This window comes from Erpetoichthys calabaricus, chromosome 2, assembly GCF_900747795.2.
Source record: "Erpetoichthys calabaricus chromosome 2, fErpCal1.3, whole genome shotgun sequence".
NCBI classification, from domain to species: Eukaryota; Metazoa; Chordata; class Cladistia; order Polypteriformes; family Polypteridae; genus Erpetoichthys; species Erpetoichthys calabaricus.
In genome coordinates, this window is record NC_041395.2 from 261,934,939 (window position 1) to 261,957,653 (window position 22,715).

A 22,715-nucleotide genomic window follows, 5' to 3' on the forward strand; every position below is an offset into this window, starting at 1 on the left:
TCTCTGCACCTTGTGGAGTCAACCCAAACACACTGGGGAATCGCCCATAACCTGGCTGTGGAATGAGGTCATGGGAGGGGGGTTTACTGGAGACTGCTCATTAGGAAAAAACGAAACTAACAATGAATTAAAAATACATACTTGTAGTCATTCGTAGCCTATATTCCACATTATAAAGGCAGTTGTCGTTCATACCAAATGATTGAGCCGTTACTGTAGGAATGTGCGCTTGGACCTGACCGAACTGCACTCCCAGGTGGGAACCTGCCAGGCTAAGAGCAACAAGTTCGCAGCTGCTTACCAGTCACTGATACGGACTTTAATTAAGAGTTGAGCGCCTCAGAAAGGTATGTCCTGCCATCCTCCATCGGAAAGTTCTCGAGTGGCTTATTGCTAAGTGACCCTCGGGCGAACTTTACGGCACCTTCATGTCTCGTTCTTTTGGGGCGTTTTTTTTCCGAACTCTGGTGGGTTCGTTTAGGTAGATGTGAACACTCCAGTGGCACTCAGTTGCAGACCAACCCAGCCACAACGTAGCTAGACCTTTCTTAACCGTTCGGACTGAGACCCTTAGGAAAGAGTGGTCTCGGTGCGGTACTATGAGAACCCTTAAGCGATTCGAATGAGATATGAATGTGACCCGACACGGGACTGATCTAACAACAAGAAACGCTGTGCATTATGGGTGAATTTGTGCTCGCAGTGGTGTTCACGCTGAAATTAAGCATTAGGGTGTTTCATTTACAGCAGAGTTGAGGATTAACACGGAACATTAAAACAATAAAATAGTAAAAAATAAATTCATACAAAGTTACGAATGTGGCATAACTAGCATTCAACAAATCACACAATTACCAGCCCATCAGAACAAGCCTAGCACATGATACATGCCTCTCACGCGCGATCGAATAAAAAAGGTTGTAAAATGACTTGTGATCGGGTTCATTAAAACAGATTTAGAGGTGGCGAGGAACAAACAGCAGTGCTATGTGAGACCGGCGATCAAACTCCATACTACAACGAAAGTGATGCGCGCAGGCCGGGTGACCTGTCAGTGTAATCGCTTTACGGGTATGATGTGGATACACCAACTTTGACATACTAGCAGATGCTAATCAAGCATTCCAAAATGAACATTATCAAATAGTTACAGGAGTTACGATAATGGACATGTGATTTGTGATCATCTAAATCAGGTTACGTTCATATGGTGGCTATTAGGGAGTAAATACTCAACACCTGACAGTTAAATGAAGCTCAGCTAATCTGTCTACTGTCACAGAGCTGAAGCACGTGAAGGCCCTCAGAACAGCTTGTCTTCTTCAGTAAACAGCCAGTTTGAAACTCGTCCTATTCGCACCATGTGTAGTAGCATATCATTTTCTGTTTTTTCTCAATTACTCTATATTAGGCGTTTTGCTTATAGCGAACAAATAAGCCAAATAGTTACTGTATTATAAAAACAACTGTTTTTGGCCCTCTATTATAATTTTTTTTCCCAATAAAAGAAGTCCACACCACACTTACGGAATGTTTATTGATAGTTTGAAAATTTGCAGTATGGAAATAACTGGTAGTTGAAACAAATTATTGAATAAGAATGGTGGGATTTCAGAGGTTATGGCCAAGATATCCACAATGCGTGTCAGTACACTATGAAACATTGCTGGCACACATCAAAGGCTGCTGGTATGCACCTGCAAAAAATGGAAAAGTGCCAGTACTTTATATTGTGTGTACTGGCCCACTTCAGGCCTTGGCTGTATCTGTTGTACACGGTTACAGCGCAAATATTGACTTGCGTCACTGATATCTTAATTTGGATAAAGGAGCACCATCTCCAACTCAGCCAGTCAAATGAGAATGTTATCTCTTTAATGTTCTGCTCATTATCACTAACATCTACCAAGTTATAACACAACTTTGGACTGATGATTAATGACCAGCTATCCTTCACTGAACATATTAGAGCTATCTCTTGTTAATGCAAATTCTTTCTGTATAACATCCACAAGATCAGTCTATATCTGACAGAGAATTCAGCACAATTTCAGGCCCAGACATTGGTCTTTTTCACAACTTCACTACTGCAGCTCTTTATTGAAGATGACATCTTGTGTTCAGTGTTCTCTTTTCAGGTTGCTAAGCTGGCCCTTCTGTAGTAGCATGCTTTAAGTTCCAATACTTGAATCTTGTTTACAGAGCATTCAATTGATCAGCACCTTGGAGATATTTGTGAGGTCCTATGTTACTTTTCACCCACTCAGGTCTGATGATGAATGCCATCTGGTGATGCCACCTCTACATGGCATCAAATCTCAATCCTGACTCTTTTTATTTGTAGCATTTAGCTGGTGGAATGAGCTGCCCACCTCTACATGAACTGCTGACTCTCTCAATGTGTTTAAGAAGCATTTGAAGACTCTCATGTTCTGTGAACATCTTGCATACACATAAAATGCTAAGGGTTGTCAGTCTGTCACACACAAACTCACACATCCCTGGCCTTTGAAGCTTGATCTTGTTCTCATTCGACAGCTTATGCTATGTTATAGGTAGTATAATGCATGATTTGGACATCCAGCCTACGATGGCCTTTAAATTTGATTTTGTCCTATTCAGGATCAGAGAGGACATGACAGTGCACTTCACCTGACAGGAAATGAAAGGCTAAACAGTTGCATGCTCATGCAGATGCACATGGACACCCCTTGTCAGGCACAAAAACAAAACAGTGGTGTGGGAACAACACAGCTCAAGTTCAACATTCAAATTTCAGTGCAAAACACATTGATACACACTGTCAGACCCAAAAGAAGAACTAAACCTGCGACCACCGCTGTCAGCAAAACACATTCCACATGCCAATGTCACACAAGTGGACTACAGGAGACAGAGTGCAGGAGTGGCTATCAACACAAAATTACACTCTGTTTGAATAAGCACACACTGTTTGACCATGAAAAACAGCAGGATCTGTGACCTTGGATCACTGTCGTTCGCAATGAGACTGTAATACACTGCAGTATATATTAAATCAAAATGTCATATCATTCCTCTTCTCCCCGGTTTTCAAGAATTCTATTGCTTATGTATATCCACTGTGGTCATGCAAGGAATGACAACTGGACTGGATAAATGTTGGCAAACCAACCAGGTCACCTAGTTTAATAACAAACTGAAATTTTAACCAAAAACAGCATGCAGTGATGCAATCACAAAACATAAGATGCCAAAGTCAGGGAATCGTTAGCAGGTCAGGTCTGGTTTGGAGCTTCTTCTGTCAGTGGGTCTCAAATGATGACGACAAATGGGAGCGGGGAGCAAGGGGGAGGAGAGAAAGAGAGCAATGCTATTTCTATTTTATCCCTTATACCCCAATAACCATTAGTGACAACATAACAATACACATAGTTGTATCACTTGGCGATAATACAAAATCTATGTCAAAGTTATCATATGTACAATGTACTACCTTAATTTAAGACTACAAAATTTCTACAAAAGTTCTGGAGAAATATTTCCATGACCAAATAGTAAACTTTGTGAGCTGGAATTTCAAGGGTCTCAATTATGAATTAAAGAGAAAGAAAGTAATCTCACAGTTAACAAGTTTAAATGCCAAGATAATATTTTTACAGGAGACTCACTTATTAAGCAAGGATCAGTTTTATTTGCAAAGAGAGTGGTCTGGCCAAATTTTTCACTCTAGCTATACAAAGAAAACCAGTGGTGTGGGAATCCTAATACACAGAACTATCCCATTTGTAGTGTCAGATGCAATATCTGATTCTGAAGGGTGATATGTCATGGTGACGGGCGATTTATGTGATATTAAAGTGATTTTGATTAATATCTATGCACTTAATGCTGATGATTACGGAAGCTGAGTTTGAAATCCAGCAAACTCCTTCTTCTCACCCATACATCATTGTTACTCAATAATTGATTATTTCCTCATAGACATACATTTTTTGCCCACTATCAAATCTTGTAAATATGACACTATCGTTATTTCTGACAATGCCCCTCTGATCATGGAGCTTAAATTACTGCCTTCTACATACTCATATTGTAGCTGGTGTCTTAACCCCCTGTCATTAGCAGATGAGAACTGTACAGAATTTATATCCAAGCAAATTGATTATTTTCTTGAGACAAATGCATCCTCAGAGGTCTCAGCAGGTATATTCTGGGAAACTGTGAAGGCATTTTTAAGAGGACAGATTGTTTCATATCTTTCTCACAAAAATATGCCATGTCTCCAAATGAGGCACTCTGTAGGAAAAGACAGCTTTTGTAATAACAATTTAACCTCTTGACTACTAAAGAACCGGAAGAGCTTATCTTTAAATCGCAACATCATTATTATAAACATGGAGAAAAGGTCAATAAGATATAAGTCCAACAAATCCACAAGCAGGATGTCCATAATTAAATAACAGCAATTAACAGCACAGATGGAGATAAAATTATTGACCATAAAAATATAACTGACACATTTAGAGAGTACTATAAGTCCTCATAGTCTATTCAGTTAAAAGAAGATAAGACACCATCTAATGAGTTTCTTGATTCTTTAGAGATACCACAGCTAGACACTCTTAGTGCTGCAGAACTGGTAATCCTCTGACACTTTCAGAATTACTATATGCTATTAACTCACTTCAAAGTGAGAAAGCAGCTTGTTAGCTACACCAGTGGTTTTCAATCTGTGGGGTGGGCCCCCCTAGGGGCGCGTGAAGTAACAAAAAGGGGGACACAAAGATGTGAAAAAAAGAAAACAAGAATCGAAAATATGAAAAATACATCTATTGAAACCAAAACAAATTAACAAACTACATTCTGATACTAGAACCATTCCCCATTCCCATCCTGGACCCCATGATTATCAGAGGAAACTGTGTGCAGAGGGTACAGACCGATAAATACCTGGGAGTGCAGCTGGATGATAAATTGGGCTGGACTGCCAAAACTGATTCTCTGTGCAAGAGAGGACAGAGCCGGCTATACTTCCTTAGAAGACTGGCGTCCTTCAACATCTGCAATAAGATGCTGCAGATGTTCTATTAGACGGTTGTGGCGAGTGCCCTCTTCTACGCGGTGGTGTGCTGGGAAGGCAGCATAAAGAAGAAGGACGCCTCATGCCTGGACAAACTGGTGAGGAAGGCAGGCTATATTGTAGGCATGGAGCTGGACAGGTTAACATCTGTGGCAGAGCGACGGGCTCTCAGCAGGCTCCTATCAATTATGGAGAATCCACTGCATCCACTAAACAGTATCACCTCCAGACAGAGGAGCAGCTTCAGCGACAGACTGCTGTCACTGTCCTGCTCCACTGACAGACTGAGGAGATCGTTCCTCCCCCACACTATGCGACTCTTCAATTCCACCCGGGGGGGAAGCGTTAACATTATTCAAAGTTATTGTCTGTTTTTACCTACATTTTTATTACTCTTTAATTTAATATTGTTTTTGTATCAGTATGCTGCTGCTGGAGTATGTGAATTTCCCCTTGGGATTAATAAAGTATCTATCTATCTATCTATCTATCTATCTATCTATCTATCTATCTATCTATCTATCTATCTATCTATCTATCTATCTATCTATCTATCTATCTATCTATCTATCTATCTATCTATCTATCTATCTATCTATCTATCTATCTAGAAAAATAAATATAGAGTTAGATAAATGTCGATAAAAGTTAAGTAGGTAAAATAAAATATGCATCTATGATATATCATTCATTTAAAAAGAAAAAATTGGTATTAGTGGTCTCCTTTCAAAAAAACGTTAGGGAGAGGCGATTAAAACTGTTACGAAAACTCGGGTTGCAAATACTTAAAGGTTGAGAAATGCTGAGCTACACCATTATTAGCAACATTTACAGACGCTAAAGACGAAAAAATTATTTTTGCCAAGCATTAACTATTATCTTTCCTAAGAAGAACAAGGACCTACTAAAATGTGCATCATACAGATCAATCTCTCTTCTGAATAACGATGTTAAGATATTCTCCAAAGTTCTAGCCAGAAGGATCGAGAAAGTGCTTCCTTCTGTAATATCACAAGACCAAAACAGGATTTATTAAAGGCAGGTACTTAACTCTAACCTTCAATGTTTGTTTAATATAATATATTCACCCATTATATCTAACAGCCAGAGATCTTATTATCTTTAGATGCAGAAAAAGCATTTGATAGGGTTGAATGTGACTATTCTATTCATCACATTGCACAAATTTTGAGTTCAGCCCAAACATATGTACATGGATCAAATTACTTTATACTAGTCCAGAAGATTCAGTTTGTATTAACATTATTTCCTATAACTTCAAACTAGAACATGATACTCGACAAGGATGCCTCTTATCACCTTTGCTCTTTGCAATTGCTATTGTACTGTTGGCTGTATACTTTCAAAACACATCAGAGATAAAGGGGATTTTCAGAGAAGGACTTGAACAGAAAATATCACTATATTTAGATAATATGCTACTGTATATATGAGACCCACAAAATTCTATGAGAGCAGTCCTAAAAGCATTAGCAGATTTTTTAAAGATATCTGGACTTAAAATCAATTTGAATAAAAGTGTGCTCTTTCCATAGAATTCTCTAGCACGTAATATCAAACTGGACCCCTTCCCATTTATCTTAGCAGATCAGTTTAAATATCTAGGAGTAACTATTACACGTAAATATAAAGCTCTTTTTCAACATAATTTTTCTTTCTGGAAAAAATTAAACAAGACGTGACTAGTTGGTCTACCTTCCACCTTACGTTAGCAGGGAGAATCAATATTTTTAAGATTACCATCCTTCCCAAGCTTCTCTTTCTATTTCAAAGCATCCCCATATACATTAACATAATTTTTTAAGAAATTAGACACAATCATAACTTCATTTATTTGGAATTCAAAACATCCACGCATCCAAAGGGTGATTCTATAACGACCTAAAGCAGAAGGGGGCATGGTACTGCCAAGTTTCAATTTTATTACTGGACGGCAAATATACAAGCTATAAAGACCTGGGGCCTCATGCATAATGTCGTGCGTAGAATTCGCACCATAACATGACGTAAGCACAAAACCAGAAATGTGGTTATGCACAAAAAATCCAGATGCATAAATCTGTGCAAACACCAACTTCCATGTTCTTCCGCTACATAAATCCCTGTCAGCGTGAAAATTAACGCACGTGCACGCGTCTGCTGTCCCGCCCCAACTCCTCCCAGAATTATACCTCTTTGAATATGCAAATCAATATAAATAGCCCTTAAGCTCAGCGTTCTGTGAAAAGACAATGGCAAAAGTACGAGGGAAAATAGAATTTCAGCAAATACCAAGTAGAGGCAAAGAAAACGTACTATTTGTTGGTTTAAACCAGCATTTCTCAACCTTTAAGTATTTGAGACCCAAGTTTTCATAACAGTTTTAATCGCGCCCCCCTAACGTGTTTTTGAAAGGAGCCCACTAATACCAATTTGTTCTTTTTTAATTAATGATATATCATAGATACATATTTTATTATACCTACTTAACTTTTATCGACATTTATCTAACTCTATATTTATTTGTCTAGTATCAGAATGTAGTTTAAGTTAATTGGTTTCGGTTTCAATAGATGTATTTTTCATATTTTCTATTCTTGTTTTCTTTTTTTCACGTCTTCGCGCCCCCCTTTTTGTTACTTCGTGCCCCCCTAGGGGGGCCCGCCCCACAGATTGAGAACCACTGGTTTAAACAGTGGTATAAACAACAAAAGGAAGTTGATCAAGTGACATAGAGTGTCAGAGAAACTCGAAAGCTCAAGTTCACAAAGTCGCACACTCCCCGAAATAAAAAAGAAGTTGTCACCTATCAAAGTCTCCATGAAAAGGCGAGTCGTAGCCCACCGTCTGAGTGTCATATGAAAGCTTATTAGGGTACAGAGACAACTAAAGGCACACAGTGTGAAAAAAGCACGAAATGTCAACTTTAATCTCGAAATTTCCACTTTAATCACATAGTTTATTTTGTCATTAAAGTAGAACATCATATACTTCATCTTAAAATCGTTTAATTTGCTAGTTTCTCAAATCCCATCGTAACTAAAGTAACACGTTAAATGCTTTGTTTTGTATTTGATCTTCTATGTGCTCTATGTGTGTGAATCATTATGTGCTTCCGGGCTTTCTCTTCCTCTGACAGGACATAGAATCCATTACATTCGTAATATTACAGCTCTCTGAATAATTAAAATACTATCATTTTCATGATGATAGGAGTTCAAGCATGTTATTAAACATGGGAACACATTGGCGCAGTGATTGTTCATGTCTCACGCAAGATGCTTGCTGCACCATGCGTGACCTTTGATGTAATACTTTATTACAGAAGTACTGTCTCTTTCAAATGTACTAACCCCCAATTCCCATCCTTACTTTTCTTTCTATACCCAATCGCCACACAATCAGCTCTGTAATAGCCATTGAGTCATCTGTAAGCTTAGAACGGCAATTCTTCAAAACTTTTAAGGAACATTGAAATATCTTCATAGTACATGTTTAATTATTCTATCCATCTATCCTTCCAGTGTCGCGCCAGCCACAGCAAGAATACAGCGCGAGGCAGGAACAATCTGTGAACGGAGTGCCAGATCCTTGCTAGCGCTGTGACACCATGTAGTTAAAGTTAAAGTTTTATCTGTACAATATAATAAACATATTTTGCCGCATTTCATCTTAAAAATGATAGCGTCATCATATGTAAATATGTGCTTTATAAAGTGGCTCAGGTTGTGCAATATTATAACTGTATCGCAAGTTTACAGTGAGGTAATTGTATTTATAAGTACAAACAGTTCTACAAGGAGCACTTGATGGACTGATTGAGTGCGTTTAGAGTTCTTGGGATGAAACTGTTTGTGAACCGCGAGGTCAGTACAGGAAAGACTCTGAAGCGTTTGCCGTATGGGCGAAGTTCAAATAGCGAATGGCTGAGGCAGCATGTGCTTGATGCTGTATACTGATAATTCTCTTTCTGATCACCTGCTGTACAGCTGTGATTCACACTCAGATACAGTGATATAAATACTCTGAGTGGTGCAGTGAAAGTAATATGGAAAAAGATGATCCAATGTGGCAACCCCTAATGGGAGCAGCTGAAAGAAGAAGAAGAAGAAGAAGGTACAGTGAGCGTAACAACGCTAAAGCAGTTATGGTATTTGGAATAGTTTGACCATTCTGTGGACCATTATATTGTTACAGGTTAATTACAATCAGATGCATTAAACTAATAAACAATATGCGGTTAATTTCAGTGTATTTATAAAGCTGCGTCAGGGATGTGGATCTAAAAAAAAAAGGATAACCACACAGGAACAGTAGCACTGCTTTGACGCTGGGTGCCACCAGTCTGTAAAACCGAGCAGAGAACTTGCGTACAACAGGGTATGAGTGACCGTGGAAATGTGCGTGGCTTTATGCCAAGTTTAGCTTTTATACATCGCAATTTGAATGTGGAAACGTTCTTACGCAACATTTTTGTGTGTATGCATCGATTATACATGAGGCCGCTGGACATTGACAGAAATTGATGAATATCCACAAGCCTGATCTGCAATAGAAATAAAATCTTGTAGTACTTCTTTATATTCCCTGCTCTGTGCCCCAGTTAGTACAAACTACCATTGTTACACTAAAACTCCAATTACCCTTCATTCTCTCAAAATATGGAACTAATGTAGTAAGCACTTTAAGGCAGAAAAGCTTTTATCTGTTGTACCTCTACATGACAACCACCTTTTTCCACCCTCTCAAACATATACACTATTCAATGTCTTGAAAATGTCTGGGATTAAAAAAAGTAGAGGCCTGTACATAGATAATGTCTTTGCATTCTTTGAACAATTAAGCTTCAAATACAAGTTCTCATCAACACAATTCCTCCACTACTTTCAAGCTAGATTTTCCTCACTTCCCACCTTGTTCGATTCCAGATGAATTATTGATCATGAAGATAACAATCATAGAGAGCATCTCTACAATTTATAAAAATATTTTAAAGTGTCTTCCTTTCAAAGACTGCAGAGTACATTGGGGAAAGGATCTATCGCTCAATATTTCAGAAAAGGAGCGAAAGGCAACCATGCACAGAATACACTCAAGCTCTGTATGTGCAAAGCATTCAGTCATTCAACTTAAAATCCTTTTTCGAAAAGTTATTTCATTTAAAATTGTCCAAAATGTTTCCAGAGCAAGATTCAACCTATGAACACTGCAATCGCGCTCCAGCCTCACTGGGCCACATGTTCTGGGCGAATACAAATTAACAACATTTTAGACAAAAATCTTTGCATGCCTATCAGACAGCCTTGGTGTCACAATGACTCCTAATCCATTAACAGCTGTGTTTAGTGTACTCCCTGACGGCCTTAAAGTGGAGAAGAACAAACAAACTGTTATTGCCTTTACTACACTACTAGCACCTACACTTATGTTGCTCAATTGGAAGAATCCCACCCCACCACTCTTAAGTCAGTTGGAAACAGATATTCTACACTACTTGAAATTGGAAATAATCTAATTTTACTTAGAGGATTTGTTGAAAACTTTTTAAAAATACGGTAGGATCTAATCAATAACATTTTAGAATAAGCTTCCATTTCGGGGAAAAGGATACCCTTCTTTTCTTGCTCCTTTCATAGACTAGCTGTGGTTGCTGGCTTCTCTCTCTTTCTCTTGGGTGAGGCTTTGATTTGTTAAATTTGTCCTGACTGTATAGAATATTATGTTTCTAATTAAAATCCATTAAAATATAAAAAAAAAATGATGACAATAAAGACTGAGAAAGTGACACTGAAAACAGTGAAACAGATGTGGATGAGAATTATACCACTATAATAATGAGATACAGATTAAGATTATGTCAGTGGCCCATCACAATTTAGCAGTGCTAACAATGCTAATTTAGCACCCTCCTTGTTCAGGATTAACACTCACAAAAGCTACCGCCAATCTGCACTGGTTCCAAAATCAGCCACTTACCCCTGATATTATAAGAGCTCTTATCAATCACATGGTAAATCCTTGGAATCTTTGTGCGTCTTGTGCTATGTGTGCATATGCAGGCAAGGGCCCTCCAACAATCCCAACCCCCCCAATTCATATTTCATGCTTTGCCACTAGTACCCATGTTACTCCCTTGGCAAACTGGATAGCTGTACTGTGTATGAAGTATTCTGTAAGTGCTCTCTACAAAATACTGGTTCTTTAATGGCATCTTATGGTTCTTCATTGGTTTGTGTGGTTCCTCTTAAAACCATTGCTTGACAAAGCACCATTTCATTCTAGGATGGGTTCTTTGCATATGAAGTTGGTTGTTTGTGCTTTAAAAACATTCTAATATGTAGAAACTACCTGAAATCTCTAATGTATGGTAGGATACCAAGCAGAACACTAACAGGTTAAGAAAACTTGAATTAGCCTGTGCTATTGTATGTAGCAAGAGTCCTTTTAAAATCACAAGCCATTCACAAAACTCTTACCATCTATTCATGGTTATTTACTGTACTGTTATGGATTTTAATAAATAAAAGGTTCTTTCTGGAACCTTCACGTGGATGGGACTTTTGGGCATCGCTCTGAAGAACCACCCAGACACCTTTATTTTTAAGAGTGTTATCGCAGTGCAGATAATGCTGTCAATTCTTATTTGGACATTTCCAAACATCAAAAACATCAGAATAGAAGGGTTCATTCCATGGTGCCATTAAGACAACTAAAACAAGCATGTTCAGGACTCTAAAGCTAGGGTTCTGAGTTACACCAAGCCCTGGGAACATATTACACCAACTCTGAACATCTCAAATCAGTCTTCTACTTACAATTCCTAGGACTACGAAGAGTACAATGTGTGATAGGACCTTAGCTCCGGCCCTATGGAATACTCTTCTTTAGAAGCTCACAGAAGCCAAGTCATTACCAGAGAAGCCAGCGTGTCTAAAAACAGACACAAAACTTTACTGTTTACTAAATCTTTTGCATAATCTGTTTTGTTATTCAGTGTGAGATAGATAGATAGATAGATAGATAGATAGATAGATAGATAGATAGATAGATAGATAGATAGATAGATAGATAGATAGATAGATAGATAGATAGATAGATAGATAGATAGATAGATAGATAGATAGATAGAACTTTATTTGTCCTCTGGTAGAAATTTGGCTTTTCACAAAAGCTCTTTAAATAAATACATAAATAGAAATGCAGAGCTTCTGTAAAAGGCTGCTACTTGCACAATGCCCAGAAGTACACACATGAATACTACATTTATATGTGTGAAAGTTTTGTAAATTGTTAAACAGGTATTTCAATAAAATAACTTTGTATTTTTAATATAAATAACATGCCAAAATAAACATACATTTATTTATCCATGTGCTTTTTTTTACTGGTTAGTCAAGTTTATAATTATGGGCTGTTCAAAACACAATTATATATATTTGTTACAGTCATATCCAACTAGAAAAACTGGAGTGGCACAATGTATGTCAAGAAAGAAAAATCCTGAAATCACGTGACTATTTGAAATGAAAATATTTCCCTGCTCTTTGCCAGCATGTTTAGAGTAAATGGCACTTTTGTTTTCATTACCTAGAAGCTGAAGACCGGGTGCTTTGTACAGCAGATCTTTTAGACTTCAGACAGTGGTTGTCGGAATAACAGATAATATGGAGTGAGTATCTCATGAACCCATATTCATTTCCTTTTTTATATTAAACATATAAGCCAAAATAATTTTGTGTTTCTAAATGTTGTATTAATATTAAGCAAGCATATCTTAATTATCATAAAGTTAAAATATTGTAATGGCAGTAAACATCTTGATTATGTCATAGCAAATTATAAAACAGATTGACTTTTTAATGCTTTTCTATTAGACTTTGGCACCTCACATAATTGGGGTATCCAAAGCACAGCACGTATGGTCTCTAATATAAGGAAATGAACTGTGAACAGACAGTACTGCATAATGTCCAAATCCAGGTGGCCTTGGAGACCAGCAAACAAAGGGAATTAGTACAGTGGATCGAGACTGTTATTTTAAAATGAGTTCATCAAGAACGTGGGGACACAGTTGGAAACTTATTAAGGGTACACATTATAAAATTTTTCTTGACACAGAGTACCATAGACACTTGGAATAAGCTACCAAGTACTGTGGTAGACAGTAAGACTTGAGGGAGCAACAAAACTGAATTTTATCTTATTTTAGAAGAATTAATTGGATAGGACTGGTGAGCTTTTTTTGGGATGAATGGCCTGTTCTAAATGAAGGTTCTATAATGTTCTAAAAATGCACCATGGTATGATTTTAAGCTAATGTTAATACACCATTCTATGACTACTTACTTTTGTTTAGCTTAGAACAAAAAAACTTACCTGTTGATTAATAGCTCAGTCACTATAATAGCATATTAACTGGAATCACCATTTCAGTTCTGTTCAAGACTTCCATTTATTGATTGCTTTCCATGTTGTCTCTCATCCTGATGTCTGTGTTGTAGCCCCATTATCCATGCTATTTTTATAGACAGGTACTATTCAAATATTTCCTGTACAAACTGATAGTTTTATTATAAAGGCCAGTATATCCATTTGCTAAACTAAAATAGTCTCTTGAGTGTTGTAAATATTAATTAACTATTGTTGGGGTATTATCATCCTATGATTACATACTTAGGAAAATTTTGTTAAAAGTCTTCATAAACAGGTAACTGATAAAAAAAGGAGGAACTATCTAAATAAATTGTATTAATAGGTTGTAATAAGGGTTCTGTGGCAAGTTTTAAATAAATAATCACTCCAGAGAACATGATGATGGATCCACAGAGGGTTACTCTTTAGTGAGTTTTTTAACAAGCTACTTGTGTAAATATAAATCTTACAAAAGCAAAAGTGGCAAACCTAACTGAGTGATTCTCTCACAAAACAGATTTTAAATGTATTTGTTACAATAACAGCTTTTAAGGGTATGTTTAAATGTAAGTATCCTAATTTTTTTTGGAATTCACTAATTCAACAGTACAGATATAAAAATGTTTGTATTTTTATTTTTAGTATTATTTTAAGTAGTAGTTTTCAGTTGCTGGAGAAAAAATATCAGAGAATAAATTTAAAATGTGCACATGGTCAGGTAAATCAGATAGTCCATGATGATCTCATTCTTTATAAACCCAGTGCTGAAATGAAATGTTTGTGGCTTGGTCCAACCTTTTCTGGTAAAATTTTATAGCAGCACGACTAAAGCATGTTAAAGGCCCGAAAACTGTGATGACAGACTAGAGCTGTCATTATCTGACCAAGAGCTTTTGGAGTAAATCCTTTCTACACCTATTCTTCATTTCATGTTCAATAATTACCATGTGGTTTGGCTCTCTAGTGTAAATGTTGGTATAACAATTTAGACATACAATATATTCTGTGCATATTCATATTTTAAGCCAGTTATCCAGTTATCCATCTGACTTTTTGTCTAATTTTCTTTTACTTTTAGTCGATTAAAACCAATGTACTTTTCTCAACTAAAATTAATTAATTTTCTGTTGACTAAAACTATACAATAATTAAATGACTAAAATGTGACTGAAATTAAAATGCAATTTAGTCAGAAGATTAGGACTAAAACTAAATCAAAATGTATTGTCAAAATTAACACTGCTATGTTTTATACTAAAACCTTACTAAAACATATCAAGAATAGAATATTTGTACAAGTAATCATTTAACTGCTGAAAAACTGGATTTTTAGAATTTTACTTTAAAAAGGCAGGTTAGAAGTTCTTCTTTTAAAATGTTCAATAGCCACTGATGTTTGGTCCATATAGTAACTCAAATGGAGGGAAACCTGTGTAGGCTTGTTGGACATCCTAATAAGCAAAAAGTATGAGAAGGAGTAGATGATCTCAGTACTTCCCATGCATGCTGACCACCTTGCGAAGCATTTGTCTGAATGTTTGATCAAACTGTTTCACTAAACCATCAGTTTGATGATAGTATACTGAGGTTTTTAAGTGCTTAATGCAGAGTGACTTAGCAACTTCACTGAAAATTTCCAAGGTGAAGGGTGTCCCTTGGTCCATAAGGACTTCTTTTGAGATATCGAAATGCACAAAGACCCCTACCAATTCCTGTGCAATATATTTGGAATTGACAAGTCTCAGGGGAATTGCCAAAGGTACCACGTAGCATAGTCTACAATTACTAAAATATATTTGTGAACATGTGGAGAAGGCTCTAGCGGTCCTACAATATCAACTTCTATTCGCTGAAACGGGATGTCATTGAGCGGTACAGACAAGAGAGGATCATGGCCCTTCTTAGGAATCTATTGCAGTTGACGTTCTGGACAGGAAGCACAAAAGTGGTGAACCACATCATTTACGCCCGGCCAATAAAATTGGAATTTAATCTGCTCTAGGGTTCAGATGGGCACCGAGGAGGTGGGCATGGGCTAGCTTGCAAACCTGCCACCAGAAGTCTCACGGGACTAGCAACAATGATCTTACCTCACCCTTATACTCTGCTACATGATATAATAGATCATTATTAACCACAAAGTGGGGCCCCATGGCATGGGATAGGACATGCTTTGGCCATCAATCAGAATAACTGCATTCTAGGGAATTATTATTCCACTCTTCTCTTTTGAATGAGGCTGGAGTTTGTCTAAAGTGAATGTGTAAAGTAGTGAATGGATCTGGAGCGATCTCAGTGGGCAGAGTGATATCACAAGACGCCTCACCATCAGTCTGCGTAGAGATGTCGGTGCAAGATGACATCACCTTGCTTGCGTAGTACCGAGTCGAAACATGATCGTGACTGGTTCTTGGTGGTGATGTGGTGTGGGGGCACATTGCGACATTGATTCTCCATCTATAATCAGGCCCAGACCTTTACTTGGGGTGGTCCGTGTCATTCCACTTTTTATGTTTGACCAGTCTTGCCCAAGTATCATAGGAGAGAGTGGCTTGTGCATAACAGCCACCCTCAGATTCTGGGTTATCCCCTGGTCGGTAATGACACAGATGGCAGACTTGTACTATTGAGTTTCTCCATGAATACAGGTGAGACTAGTCACTCCCTTTGCTCATTGTCATGGATGCACGTAATGGCGAGCAACAATGGAAATGTTCCTGCTGGAATCTATAAGTGCTGTAATCTTGTACCCTATCATGGTTGGCCAGTGTCCTTGTGCGGCCAGGACGTGTCTTCTCTGGGAGGACAAGGGGAGCAAGCCTTGTCAGGACAGTACCTCTGCTCAGAATGCTAGATGGCAGTCCCCCTGGGTTGCAGCGGTGCCTAGGTCTCCCACAGGGCTTCATGGCAGTTGGAGTTTGGTGCTGCCCTGTTGGGGTCCATGGGAGCCACCAGGGGGTGCTGCAGCTGCTGCTAAGACTTGGAAAGCAGCTCTTCTATCACACCTGGAAGTGCTGCCAGAAATAGGCCATCAAACACCTGGAGGACTTCCGGGTGGGCTATAAAAGGCGCCAGCAGCCACCACTCCAGGAGCCAGAGTCAGGAGGAGGGAGACAAAGTTTGCTGAGGACGAGTGGAGGAGAAAAAGAAAAGAAAAGGAATGGGTTGTGATTGTGCGGAGACAGTGTTGTGTACTTGTGGGAATGGGGAAGACATGCCCAGAAGTGAAGATACAAAATAAAATCAAGTCTGCTTTTGAAAGTGTGCCTCTAACGTCTGTCTGTGTCAGGTTGGGTGTCACAATCCATTTACTACAACCACCTCAGGAAACGAATGAGACAGAGGGTTATACACACCCGGATGGTCTCCATGTGCTTCCCGACACTCCTCCATCGACACTCCCCTGTATGGCGGAAGTGCCGGCTGCGCACCCGGAAGGACTCCGGGTGTCTCCGATCCTCTTCCCCCAAGCAATTCTCGGTGTGGCGGAAGTGCTGAGGTCCAGGGCTCCCAAGGCATCGGGGCGCCCCCTGGCGGTGACCACGGGCCCCTACAGGGTTGAGCTTCCCAGCTCTGTAGCCGTGGCCCCCAAAGCAACCAGGGCGGTCGCCCCCTCGTGGTCTGGAGGAGGCACAAGCCCTTCTCTGGTCCCCTGGGCGTCCCGGCTGGGTACGACCCCCAGCCGCGTGCCACAACATCAAACCAACAATTACCAAGCCCACAATCTAAAATTTGAAAGTCAAAAATCCTAAGAACAAAGCCATAACATACAAAGCTGAAAAAAATCCAAAACTAAATGCTTAAAAGAACACTGAACCTAAGAATGAGGGGAGCAGAAAAACACAACAAAATGTTAACGCCACTGCACCTGGGCATTGACAACAAGTCCCTTAAATAATCCACAGGTACTACTGTGAGGCAAATTTTTCATCGAAGAGTTTACACTTTCACTTCTGTTGTAATTCCTGCAACAACAAAATTCAGAAAAGATTGGAGGCCTGAAAACAACACCAAGCCAGATGGACACACTATCAAGATCTGGGAAACTTCATTGACCAAATCCTAGTCAACCTAGACCCAAACTCAAATAAAGGCTCCAAAAAATGGAGGCTAAGACTTTCATTGCCAAAATGTCCAGAATGTAGTAGATTGGAACTATAAACTATTAGTGTTACGGTTAGGGTTAGGGTAGGAGACAATGCCATAAAGGCAAGCACTGGCACACATAGTCTAAAATACTAAAGATAATTTTAGGGGTAAGTTAAATGCTGTGGGTCTAGTAACACAGGTTCATAATTTGGTGGCCCTAATTCCATGGACTCCACACACAGGAGACAGAACAAGAGAAATGAATAAATATAATCCTAACATAGTACAGGGGTGGGCAGATTCAGTCCTGGAGGGCCGCAGTGGCTGCAGGTTTTTGTTCCAACCCAGTTGCTTAATAACAAGCATTTATTGCTCAAGTAACACTTCTCCTTCACTTTAGTTGTCTCGTTCGTTAAGATTTTGAACCCTTATTGCTTATTTTAGTCTTAAACAGCTGTATTCTTGGTTTTTAATTGCTCCTAATTAGCAATAACATGCAAATGACAAAAGAAACCAGCATTTCTCCATTTAGCTTGTTTTCATTTACACCTGTGTATATTTATCACGCACTGTTGGGTTTAATTAAATACTTTAAAGGACAGTGAAGAGAAAAAAAGTGAAGCACTGAGAATTACTCATCTGTGTTAGTCTTCAAATCATTTGGATGATATCCTTAGAAAGGAAAATAAATCTAGGATATGAGAATGACCTGACATGGCAGAGTTAAAGCACTAGCATGCCATGCTATTAAATAATTGACAAGGATTGGTTTTTAATTAAGCAACTGGGTTGGAACAAAAATCTGCAACCACTGCGGCCCTCCAGGACTGAATCTGCCCACCCCTGACATAGTACAACATCGAAAAAGCATTAGTAAATAACACCTCAGTAAACAAACAACATACAGATAGAACAAAACCAAAAACAGAATTGATAACATAATATGAAGACAAACACAAATTAAATAACCAAAAGAATTCTTGAGGTAAGGGAAAATATCCACGCTGAAACATAGCAGTTCCAAGGTGCTTCTAGATGTCTTTTCATCTGGTTTTCATACCAAAATCACATTTCTCTCACACATTTAAGAGTTGTCAGCTTATTTAGCACTTTCGCTAAGTTCCATGATGAAACTCATGAGACAACCTGACAAAAGTCACTTTTCTCTGTCCATCTGTTAAGTTATGGTAATGTTATAATGAGCAACTTAGTGTGCTCATTTGTTCTATCTATGACTGCATGTTGAGAAGTCAATTACATAATTATTTTAATGAGAACACCTGTGAGAATACAACTGGTCTGAACCTGGTTGGTATGTTTTAATCATCAAGATATTTACTTTATTTTTCCATTGCCCTACATGATAACCTAACAATGTCATTTTTGTATGCTGGTTTTACAGGCTACATGGGCTACCCGCTACAGCAATGACCTGTTCATTAAGCTTCAATAAAAACAGAAAGCTTTCAGAAAATGTCAAAAGAAATTGCTTACAATGTTCATCAGTGCTGCCATGCTGCAAAGAGTAAGATGGCTACAAATGAAGTGACTTTCTCAAAGTCAGATTAGTGAGTTCTGAACCCAGAGCATTCTGGTGATAAGCATTTTTCTTTAAGTATAAGATCACACTACCTGTACAGTACACTTAGACTTATGATTAATGCTTTCACTGAAAAGCCCATTCAATATTTAACACATAGCTTTTTAGCCAGTACCATTGAAGGGGACATAATGAAGGTGTTCAGCATTCACAACTGCTTTGAAAACACTGATAAACAGAATTCTTTCAGGTTAACAGCAAACTATGTAAGCTAGGACCAATAGAAATTGAATAGGAGTGCAATTAAGAGAGAAGCAAGGAAGCAATTCTTCACACAAACGGCTTGGGAAATATGGAATAAACTAATGAATCATGCAGTTGAAAGGAATCCATGACAACTTTTAAACATTATTTGAATAATATATTGAGACAACATAGCCATTAGTGTCGTGAAAAATCTTTTCTCTGTCTTCAAAGATGGCAGTTATTGAGTCCAGATGAGAATACAGAACAATTTTTTATTTGCACAAAGTTATGCACAATCGATAGAGTGAGCAATTGATTAAGCAATTCATTTGCTTTTATACATTTTTCTAATTACATTCACCTTATCTAATACATCGCATCATCTGACTCTTAACATGCAGTCCTTTATCACCTCATCCAATCAGCTAATGCCACCAGTAATTTCTGTCGATTTTCCCATTACTTTGAACACTGATTTGTTAAGAAAGATGTTTTGTGGATTGTTCTATTGATCTTAGGACCACTTTATAGGAGGGATGTATGAGCTTTCCCATCAGTTTATCCCCACTTTTTGGAGGGGTGTTCATTACTCACTGACCTCATTCTAACCTTCAAAAATTGTGTTGGTGGCTTCTCTAGGATGAGGCAGAGACCACACACGTTTACGATTTATGTTCCATTTAATTAACACTTGAGTTACTTTCAGTATATTTCTATATGTTTAATAATTCTTTCTGTTATAGTTTCATACATATATGCTTGTAATAGATTGTAGAAGAGAGAGAGATAGGTTGGGAGCATGCACTGATACATCATGTTGCCGCACTCACCACACGACAAACCACCTCAGGATCCCAAATTAGGACCAAAATGCAGAAGTACAATGGATGACACCTCAGCACCACACTAGTTCAAATGGAATGGAACAGTGTGAGGTTTTTTCATAGTGGCTGGAGTGCCAATCCTGCCACCAACCTATGAGTTTTCCCTGCAAGTTGGAGATTATTATATATTAAGTAAAAATTCCATATTATCTAGCAGAATGAGCTTGATCAAGTAAATTACCTGTTCTTGTTTGACAGACATTTTACACACTTAATCTTTTTTTTTTTCAGATCAAAAAACATTTTGGAATCTGAGCTACTTCAGCTAGAGTGCCATTTCACATGGGAACTGAAAGAAAATGATCTTGACTATTTGGAAAACAGGCTGCTTGATGAAATCAAGTTTGGCTACAGCAAATACAAGATTGGTTTTTATAATCATCTGGCATATGTTAAATTCCTTCAGCAAGACACGGAAGGAGCCCTGAAATTTTTGGAGCAAGCTGAGAAAACTGCAAGAGACAATCATGCTGAGGACTTTGAAAAGCTGATTATTGTAACTTATGGAAATTTTGCTTGGCTATACTTCCATATGGGCGATGGCCCCAAAGCACAGAGCTACTTGAGGAAGGTGGAAGTTATATGCAAAATGTTTCCTAACAGAGCTCGTCTCACGGCTCTTATTCCTACTTTATATGGTGAAAAAGGATGGTGTTTCTTGAAGGCTTGGAACAAAAAATATGAAGAAATAAATGCATGCTTTGAAAAGGCATTAGAGCAAGAGCCTGATGAGCCTGAGTGGAACACTGGCTATGCAATTGCATTGTCTCGCTCCGAGAGAGGCATAACGAGACAGAATACTGATGAAGAAACAGCAGCAGTGAACCAGTTGAGACGTGCACTACAACTTGACCCAGAAAATAGCATGATAATGGCACTTCTGGCCTTAGTGCTGAAACAAAAAACAGAATCCACAGAGTTAGCAGAGCAAGCTCTTAAAATGTCACACGACAACCCTTTAGTGGCTCAGCTTGTTGGCAAAGTGTTCCGATTGCTTGGAGAAGCTGACAAGTCCTTACAGATCCTGCAAGCTGCATTACCATTTACCTCATCAACCAGTATACTGCATTATCAGATTGCACTAAATTATAAATCTAAAGTGAGGGACGCAAACTGCCTGACAAAGAACAAAAGTGAATACCCACAAATAAAAAAACTGATTGAAATGGAAATTTACCATCTAAAACAAGTGGCACAACAAAGGCCTTCTTACATCTGGCCACAAGTTGACCTAGCCACATGTTACGCAGATTTAAAAAATTTTGGCAAAGCTTTAAAAATAATGTCCTCGTTATTTTCTATTCCTGATTTGCAAGATGAAGAAAAACAAGAAATCCACCTTAATCTGGGGAAGTTGTACTTCTACCGATTAAAATCAGTTCATGTTGCTGTCGCACATTTTAAAGCTGGAATACAAATTGAAACGGATTCTGAGAAACGAAAACAATGCTTTAGCTCTCTGAGGAAAGTGGCGGAGACACTTGGGAGAGGGAATCCCGAAAACGGGCTTCACTTTGCTCTCCATGGGTTCATACATCAAATGAACAACAGCAAAACAGAAGCAATTCAGTTCTACGAAAAAGCATTATTTTATGATAAGGGCAATGAAGAATACTTGAAAGCACTGTCTGACCTTCACCATCCAGTGAGCTGAAATGGAAACCAAAGTTTGTAAAAGTCTGAATTAGAGTAATCTGCCCTAATCAGGGGGTGTTCCTAAGAAATGTAACGATTTATTTACATAACAGTACATAATAACCAAGAATAGTTGTATCATATATTTAAAATATTAAAATATGTGCTTCATTTGTTTAAAGTCTAAATATTCTGAATTGTAATAGAGGTTTGCCATTTTTGACCCTCTGATAGAGATCCATAGATAACTAGATACCAAGTAAAGAATCAAAAATAGCATCATAGTCATAATTACTGATATTGAAATAGTTTAAAACAACATTTCTTAAACTTTTTTATGTCATGACCCAGTCTTGCCCTGTTGCATACCCAATCGTTGTTCCCTCTTGGAGAATCATAGGCGATCGCCATGGGGGTAATTGAGCACAACTGTTGTAGCAATGTCCTGCGCAACTCACTTCCATTAAATACAACAGTAACTCATGTCCAAATGACTGCAAACCGTGACCTAACCACAACATAGGTTAAGAAGCCCTGGTGTAAACAGATACTCCACTTAGATTTGAAATTTGTAATTTATAACCTTCTGAGAGTGCCTCATAGAGGTCTACATCCACAGGTAAAGAGTCAAGTATCAAAAATATTATCATATTTGTGATCAGAAACCTCGAAATAGCATAAAATGACACTTCACATGCTTATATTACTGATCTCCATTGTTTGGAGGTTTTGTGAAAAGGAGTGACATTTACGCCTTGTCAGTTGATGTGTCATGAACAACGTCAAGTTCTTTTGATCATTTTTGCTGAAGACATCTATTGGTTTACTTTTTATCTAAAAGTGTAAT

General features: G+C 38.2%; 1 protein-coding gene across 1 annotated transcript; it reads left to right on the forward strand.

The window, feature by feature from the left end:
- Positions 1–208: 208 nt before the first annotated feature.
- Positions 209–22,422, forward strand: LOC114646992 (interferon-induced protein with tetratricopeptide repeats 1-like). Its single transcript, XM_028795444.2, has 3 exons — positions 209–347; positions 12,654–12,731; positions 20,465–22,422. The coding sequence occupies exons 2-3, from the start codon at positions 12,727–12,729 to the stop codon at positions 21,885–21,887; spliced, it is 1,428 nt and encodes a 475-aa protein (XP_028651277.1). The 5' UTR covers positions 209–347; positions 12,654–12,726; the 3' UTR covers positions 21,888–22,422.
- Positions 22,423–22,715: the final 293 nt, after the last annotated feature.